Consider the following 8,671-nt stretch of genomic DNA (forward strand, 5'->3'; position numbering starts at 1 on the left):
GGCAGAATGTACCAATACGAAATACAACCACAAAAACACAGTAAATAAATAAATGAGATGAAAATCAAATGAACCAAAACAAATCGGAGGAGTGAAGATGTAATGTAACAATGTAGCGTAGCATAACGTAACAATAAAACAATAATCCTGAGATTATCGGTCCAAACCAGGTAAACATATTCTATCTACATTTTTTGGTGGAGCCGTTAAAAGGCTGCATCTTATTTTTTTCCCCCCCAACGTAATAATCTGCATTACATCCTTGAGCCACTGGGGAAACATCCTTCGATTGAAACAAAATGAGACGTGGCGCTAACGAGAAAGAGCGATGAGGTGAGAAGAGGGACCGACACACAGGATATGACGGCAGCACACTAAAGAAGACTCCGTTTTGCCGTTAGAGATGGAGCTGCAGCCTGGCGTGAGCGGCTTCCGACTGTCCAACCAGCCCGTCCTGCTGGTCTGCCCCCTGCAGGCCAGTCTGGAGGTAACGCAGCGCAAATGTTCCAGATTTTCTTTCTTCTTTTTTTTTTTAAACGAGATGCAGTGGAATCAAATTCTATTCGCTCTCCTGACAGGTGTTCAACATGACCAGCATGGACGCTCTGCGCAGGAAGTCCGTCCTGCTGACGGGGTACCTGGAGTACCTGATCCAGCACTACTACGCCCGGGACCCGCCGCGGCCCCGGCGGCCCCACGTCCGCATCCTGACGCCGCGGGACCCCGGGCAGAGGGGCTGCCAGCTGTCGCTGTCCTTCTCCGTGCCCATCGGGAGCGTCTTCCGGGAGCTGGAGAAGAGGGGCGTGGTGGTGAGCAGCTCGGCGGAGGATTTTTTTTTTTAAATGGCCGCTGAGCTTGGGTTTTACCCGCCGTGCTTTTTTTTGTTTGTTTTTTCTCCCCCCAGTGTGACTTGAGGGAGCCCAGCGTGCTGCGAGTCGCCCCCGTGCCGCTCTACAACTCCTTCGCCGACGTCCACCGCTTCGTCCGGACGCTGGGCGCGGCGCTCGCTGCCGCCAATGAGGAGGACACGTGTTCTTCTCATATTTAGCAGATTGACAAGGTTTCTGGTACACTGAAATATCGGGTTTGTCTTCCGTCTTAAATAAACAGCGTCTCAATCAACAGCTGTTGATTTATCTCATATTAACTTATTCTTTACTGCGTGTGAAGTCGTCACAACGTCAACCTGGCTTCATTCATCTCATAGTAGACACTTGTCCATGACTATTGATGTGTTGAAATACAATGCAAGGCCGTTACTGCCACAATAAACTGAAGGAGGGGGGAAAAAAAAGAGCATTATTGACATTTTGCTTCGTTTCACCGCCGGATGATTCAACTGTAAATGGAACTGAGAGGTTGAAAAGTACTGCAAGTTCATTTTTGTGCGTCCAATGATGTGATTACGGTGGCCCAGAAGGGCCAACAGCAAAAAGCAACAACACAGCATTGGCCCCGGGGCCTGTTGTGTGGCTTCAGTGCTGTTGTGCCGTTGGCCCTTCTGGGCCACCGTACACAATGAATGATTCTGTTTCTCCGCTTCACATAAACCACAAGTTGCACAATTGAAACAAAAACATTGTCTGACGTATTGACGGGGCCCATTTTCATTTTTTTTAGAACTCTTACGGGAAGCTTCCGTTCTTAAGGAATCACTTCCTTAAATGTCTAAAAAAGATAAATAAACAACATAATATTAAAAAAAAAGTAAATATTCTTGTTGAACATGATCAGTATTGATTCTCCTGAAGTCTAAATGCAATGAATCTTTATATTTGTTGTAAAGCATGTTGCTGCCATCAGGTAAGGTGTGTGTGTGTGTGTGCGTGTAAATGATTAATATCTCTCTAAAGGATGGCTCGGTTCCCAACTTCTACCAACCGAATTACAACCCCCCACTTCCAAACAGCTACGGAGCAAAATCAAACTTACCTTTGACGTCAAAGATTTTAGAAAAAAAAAAAAAAAAAAAAGTGGCGAAGCAATTTCTTTTTTAAATAAAACCAACAGAGTGCTTTATTGAAAGTTTATAGTCACATTTTGATGGCGCATCGATCACTAATAATACCAAATAGATATTCTTCCTCCAGCCTTCACACACACAAGCTGCCAGAGTTGGACAATTACAATCTGCCTGTCTCTCTCACACACACACACACACACACACACACACACACACACACACACACACACACACACACACACACTTCATGATGTGTGTCCCCACTAAAACATGTCCCCATATTGTAGATACAACAAACACACTGACACACACACAGCAAGCAGAAAATAAAGCCGCAGCTGAAATAAAGTTAACGCGGGGGGGTGAAGCTGCTGCTCTTTGTCCCTTGTTCGTCCTCATTGTCCATCTTTGACGCGCCCTCATATCCCACTGCTGCACTTCTCTGCTCTGTCCACTAGATGGCGGTGTTGAAATATATGTGCAATGTAAGCAAAATGTCTATTCAGTGTTAAAAACTCACCATAATGTGGAACAGGAGCAATAAACGATGTGTCTCTAAATCAATAGAGGAACATATATACCTTTTGTGGGAATTTCAATATCGAAGTCATAAATATATCTTGATTTTATACTGCTTTATGCCAATGTTGCGCTTGCATGTTCTGTATTTAAAAAAAGTTCTAAAAATGCACCTCAAGTCACTTGAAAGTTGAAAATGAGTTTAATTGTGAGATTCTCCTGTTTTGGATGGATGGATGGACACTTTGATAATCCCGAGGGAAATATGACAATGTCGCTTATTTAACTTTATTTAACGATCCTATTCGTTCCGTGTGGAGCTGTGTCTAATTTTTAAAGAAAATTCCGAGTATATATACAAGCTGTACCAAGACATTCTGAGGAGATTAGTGTTTTTTTTCATCATCTACAGAATCCCCATTCAACAAAATAACCTTTATTCGAAATATATTAAAAATAAAAATCCATTCGTATGCAGGCTGAGGAAACCCTGTTTAACCTGTGAACTGTGCAAATAAGAGTATTGAATATCCTTCCTGCAAAGCTGAAAACTGGGAAATTCTAACCCTAACCCTTACTTAATGTCCTTAAATGATTTGATTAATGATTTTTATTTTTCTTGTCCAGTGTTGTTGTGAATTTGCTCTTTGCTCCATTCGTGCGGTGGAAGCTGGTGGTTGCAGAGAGAGCGGCTGTTTAACGTGTGTAAAGCGAAAGCTAAAGGTCACACGTGTTGCTCCACAACAGTTGAACGACCACTTGATCAAACAGACAAAGAAAGGCCTCTCATCTGTTTGTTTGGGTTTTTTCTTTTTTTTTCTTTTTAAAGTGAGGCTTGACGAGACGAAGACGGCGCTGTCGGGTGGAAACTTCGTCCTCTGTGGATACAAACATGCGCGTGGCGATTCTCTGAGTCCTGCAGACGGTGCAGATCTGGAGACATGTCAGGTACGTCCCTTCACATTGCCGACACCATTTTAAGCTGAAAGAACCACATAATCAACCCTTCCTACCATCAAAACACTACAGATGACGGGATCAAACTACTTAAAGGCAGCAGAAATAAAGCCTTAAACCAGATGACAGGTTGACTAACTATTGAAATATTTGATAAAATCTTCACAAGTTCATCTCTGCAGCCACATGAGGCTCAACAATACATACACAATAAAAACATTTTTTTATTATATTGATTTGAGGGTAAAAATGATGTTTTTAGCCAACAGGCTGACCAGACAGAAGAATTGTGTGATGTAGTTAGGATGTTAAACCAGAATGAATTTTCATGTTTGAATTTAACATTATAAATCTATAAAAAAAAAAAAAAAAAAGTCAGGACCTCTGTCTGCAGCTAGGGGGCTTGTTTATCGATAGACGCTATAGTTTTCCCCTCTGATCTTCCTCTCCAGCTCACGAAGCCTTCGTGACTCTGGCCACCACCGAGTCCTACTGCGTGGGAGCCACGGTGGTCGGCAAAAGCCTGCGGCGCCACGGGACGACGAGGGACACCGTCGTCATGGTGACGCCAGACGTCTCGGAGCCGACCAGGTGAGAGATGGAGCTCACGGTCTGCCGTCACCGCAGACGCTTCGAACGGTGTTGAACAGAGGAGCTGGTGTCCTCCGACAGGACGGAGCTTCACAAGGCCTTCGACCGGGTGGTGGTGGTGGACCTGATGGACAGCGAGGACCGTCTCCGCCTGTCCCTGCTGGGGCGTCCCGAGCTGGGCGTCACCTTCACGAAGATCCACTGCTGGACTTTGACTCAGTACAGCAAATGTGTGTTCCTGGATGCAGATACACTCGTGAGTCGTACACTGTGAGGCGTGACCTATAATGCCGCCATGGAGTTCTATATGAAACCACCATGTTCCTGCGTATTCACTTTACCTTTTTAATAGTGACCACTGTGCCACAGGAACACGTTTTGTGAAAGTAACTCAAATCTAATGGCCAGTGATACCCATAAAATCTGCTAATGAAGGCAGAACTGCTAAAATGACTTAAGCAACGTGTAGAAACTAATAATACTTCATTAGAAATAAACAGTTTTTGTGCAGTTTGCTTTTGTATCATAGGTATTGTAGATGGCATCATGTTCACTCATTGAAAATACAGACTGTGTCAGTCTCTTTCAATGAATGTAGCTACTGGCCATTATTAAATTCTTGGTTAAAAAAGAAAAGAAAAGTTAAAACCACCAAAAACAAGCAATTCACATAAAACTATAACAGCCAAAAGTGCAAAAATGACTATAATGATTAAATGTTCCACGCTGGCTGTACTGAAATCGACCGGCGGAGCACGTGGTGTGCAGCGAGCCGTGTTGTCAGAGCAAACACGCTCCTACGATAGCGGAAACGTGTTTGGAGGACGAGCCGAGTCACCGGCACGTGACGGACGAGTCAGTCCACCGCAAACACGCGACGCTCTGATGTGGTTTCCCCTCGCAGGTCTTGCGTAACGTGGACGAGCTCTTCGACAGGGACGAGCTGTCGGCGGCTCCCGACCCCGGCTGGCCCGACTGCTTCAACTCGGGCGTGTTCGTCTTCGAACCGTCGATGGAGACTCACGCCCGCCTCCTGGATCACGCCCTGCGGCACGGCAGCTTCGACGGTAACGCCAATGCTACACGTGTCCAAGATTTGACACGTCAAAACACACAAACTGGCCGATGCCACGGCATCGCAACTTCCGATAGGTTCCCCCCCCCCCTTGTTTTAGACGTCTGATCTGACCTTCACGATGTTTCTGTCGGTGTCAGGAGGAGATCAGGGTCTGCTGAACTCGTTCTTCAGCCGCTGGGCGGTGGAGGACATCCACAAACACCTTCCGTTCGTCTACAACCTGAGCGGCAGCTCCGCGTACAGCTACCTTCCTGCCTTCAGACAGTGAGTGTGCCACTTCAAATAGTCAGTAGGAGTTTCTGTGGCTGGAGGGAAACGCTGTTTCTCCCCTGCAGGTTCGGCCACAGCGCCAAGATCGTTCACTTCCTGGGAGTGGAGAAACCGTGGAACCTGCGCAGAGACGCCGCCGGCTCCAGCACCAGCCGCCAGTTTGTGTCTCTGTGGTGGGACGAATACCAAAACGGAGCGACGTCCAGTGAGGCTGCGGCGAGCTGGACCCCCGAGGAACTACAGCAGGTAGAAGAAGAACTGACCATCAGAACAGACACGGAACAGTCAGTGGCGTCTTTCAACAGGATGAACTCCAAAAGCTATCTGAGAAAGGACCAGGTTCTGAAACGAGTCTGACATCAAGTCTGAAACTAGTCTGAAATCAAGTCTGTAACCAGTCTGAATCTAATCTGAAACTAGTTTGAAATCCAGTCTGAAATGAGTCTAACATGTCGTCTGAAACTAGTCTGAAATCTAGTCTGAAATCAACTCTGAAACACGTCTGAATCTAATCTGAAACTAGTCTGAAATCTAGTGTCAAACTAGTCTGAAATCATGTCTGAAATCTAGTCTGAAATCTAGTCTGAAATCTAGTCTGAAATCTAGACTGAAATCTAGTCTGAATCTAGTCTGAAATCTAGACTGAATCTAGTCTGAATCTAGTCGGACATCAAGTCTCAAATTCTGTTCCAGGGAATTCTCTCATTTTCTAAATGAAACTCTCTTGTCTCACCGTTTGCTGACGATGCTTCGTTCTCCAACTTCATCTTGGGTCTTTGACCCTGCAGCCCCTTTTCTGGAAACTCAATCGTCGCCCCAACGCTTCTGTTTCCGCAGATGACAGAGCGAGACGTCATCGAGGCGCCATTCAAAGAGAACCTGGACTGCTCCAACTCTCTGCTCGCACGGTTTTGTGCTCCAGCCCAGAGTCCTCCAGAAGCAATGGAGGAAAGCCAAGGAAGCGACTCCCAGGTATTATTTCACACATGTGACAGGCGTAGAGATTTACAGATAAAAACCAATAATGCTGCAGTTGAATGTCGACAAAGTGAACTGTGGCGTCGACTTTTTTTATTTTTTTTCCTTTTTAAATTTGGTGGGTGGGGCTTATTTTAGGGTGTGCTCGATAGTCCAGACCAGGGGTCGGCAACCTGCGGCTCTTTGGTCCCTCCACTGCGGCTCCTTGAGCCTCGGTCCCACTGCAGTTCATCCCAGAGACATAAGGAGGCAAGGCGCCACCCAGAGCGCAGTCCCGCTACAAAGAGTGGTAACATGTAGGGTCGTGAACGACGCAGCGATGTAACGTCATTACGCAACAATAATGGCATGAAGATGGCGTGTTTTAGTTGCTTTGTTCATGTAGTTAAGTTTATTAGTTGTAAGTTGTCAAACAGCAGTGAAGAAGGTTTTGTGTGTCGTGTCCTCCTGGCATGGTCTTCCTGTGGGACTATCAAAATAAAATGTGCGTGGCTCTTTGAGTGTTGTGTTCAGTGGGAAACGGGACCAAATGGCTCTTTGAGCATTAAAGGTTGCCGACCCCTGGTCTAGAAAGTATGGGAGTTGTCACTGAAATTTTCTTGTTGCAACTGTGAAATATTTTAGCATTTTAGTTCATTTAGCAGTTTTTAGTTTCTTTTTTCTTTTTTTTTTTTACCTATTTAAGACATTTTTTAAGCTATTTTAGCTGCATCTGGCTGTTTTATCTATTTTTCATTCTTTTTTCTATTGAAATCCATTCAGTCGATTTTGCCGTTTGACCTTATTTGACTAATTTAAGTGTCAAATGTATCTCAAGTTGCGAGGTCAGAATCTCCTTTTCAGCTGGTGAACGTCGCAGGTCTGTGTCTCGGGTGCAGGAATGAATGAATGACGATGAAACGTGTATGATGGCGATGAATGAGAGAACGTGGGCAGAGTCTTCAGATTTGATCCAGCTGTCGGTATTCTCGGCTGCAGAGCGCCGGGGACGCCGACTCAGAGCTGCCGGACCAGCGCGGCATGTGGGAGGCTGGACTGGCCGACTACTTGGACCGAGACGCCTTCAGGAACATTGAGAAGATGCTGGATAGCTTCCTGCAGGAGAGGAACTGATCCTCGCTTTATTTGATCTATCTGTGATCAGAGGGTGGGGTTTCCACACGGTTTATTTCTATTTAGTTTAGAGAAAGTTGAAGAAAAAAAAAAAAAAAAAGGCTTTTTTGATCTTAAAGGAAAGATTTTGTTTGTGTTAGCTTTAATAGGTAGCATTGCTCGCTTACTTACAGGTACTGTAAAGTGTAAATATGAACCTCGGAGTCAGTGGGACAATGACACGCCTTTTCAGCTGATTCGGTTTGGTTTATGTGGTTTTAATAAATGGTTCTCTGGTTTGGAACGGTCGCTTCAACTCTGCATTGGCTTTTATAGCACGTTAGCTTAGCACAAATCTGAAACCTTTAAACTGTCAATCAAATAAAATGTGTCTAGATCCAGCAGATATTTTCTGTATTTAACAAAACGGTAGTCAAAAGTTGAAATCAAGATAAATTAGTCTCAAACTATATTGATAATGGGTTTTGATGAGGCGTTCAAGGACCTTGACTGGCAAGGACTGGCAGATTTAATCATTCTTGATTGAAAGGTTCCTTACGAGGCGTTTCAGGACAGTCGGGAGCTTTTGGGTGGTCGCAGGTTAAAGTCGACGGTGTGTTTCTAGAAGCAGGTTATCTCGTCCACTCGTCCTTTTGACATGAAGCCGTGATGGACTCCTCGGGCTCGCAAGAGGCAGCGTCACACGAAAGCAGAGGCTTCGCTTCGCAGTCAATCACGCTCTATGAAACACTCCATCGATCCGGCTAATCCCCCTCCCTCGGCAGCGCCTCCAGCTTGGAAAAAGAAATTCCTCTCAGGGACTCGGGGCAAAATGAGATACTTCAATCTGTCAGGGGGAGCAAAATGTCCCACAGCCAACCGATCGCTGGGATTCCTCCTCCCCCCTGCTAGCTCATGGTAAATATGAAGGACGGAACGTCACAAGGATGAAGAGGTGACCTTCAAACCTGGAAACCCTCAGACTGCAGATCAGGATTCCTCATCGGGCGATTGATGACACTCCCCTCATTTAAATGACTTTCTATGAAAATACTTTAGCAGGTAGTGTTCTAATCAAGACCACCTGACCTGAAACCCAGTCAAGACCAAGACCAGAGCAAACTTAGACTGTAAGGGACCGAGACCCAGGCAAAAACCAAGATTTTTTACGGGTCAAGATAGAGTCGAGGCCAAGACTTTAAGGGACCAAAACCCTGTCATGG

At 45.5% G+C, this 8,671-nt stretch overlaps 2 protein-coding genes across 2 annotated transcripts in view; both read left to right on the forward strand.

The window, feature by feature from the left end:
* kynu (kynureninase) overlaps positions 1-1,048 on the forward strand; it is a gene marked incomplete at its 3' end in the record, with an annotated part of 31,948 nt that extends 30,900 nt beyond the window's left edge. Inside the window, exons 14-16 of the mRNA XM_080519733.1 lie at positions 402-487; positions 579-809; positions 905-1,048. Coding sequence (XP_080375859.1) covers positions 402-487; positions 579-809; positions 905-1,048 — 461 coding nt within the window. The remainder of the gene's footprint in view (positions 1-401; positions 488-578; positions 810-904) is intronic.
* Positions 1,049-3,357: 2,309 nt separating this feature from the next.
* LOC308147524 (glycogenin-1-like) lies at positions 3,358-7,469 on the forward strand (the record flags this gene model as incomplete). Its single annotated transcript, XM_080519737.1, has 8 exons — positions 3,358-3,430; positions 3,892-4,030; positions 4,112-4,286; positions 4,935-5,097; positions 5,246-5,372; positions 5,444-5,624; positions 6,216-6,350; positions 7,335-7,469. The coding sequence occupies exons 1-8, from the start codon at positions 3,424-3,426 to the stop codon at positions 7,467-7,469; spliced, it is 1,062 nt and encodes a 353-aa protein (XP_080375863.1). The 5' UTR covers positions 3,358-3,423.
* Between the last annotated feature and the right edge of the window lie 1,202 nt (positions 7,470-8,671).

This window comes from Blennius ocellaris (assembly GCF_963422515.1).
Source record: "Blennius ocellaris genome assembly, chromosome: 24".
NCBI classification, from domain to species: Eukaryota; Metazoa; Chordata; class Actinopteri; order Blenniiformes; family Blenniidae; genus Blennius; species Blennius ocellaris.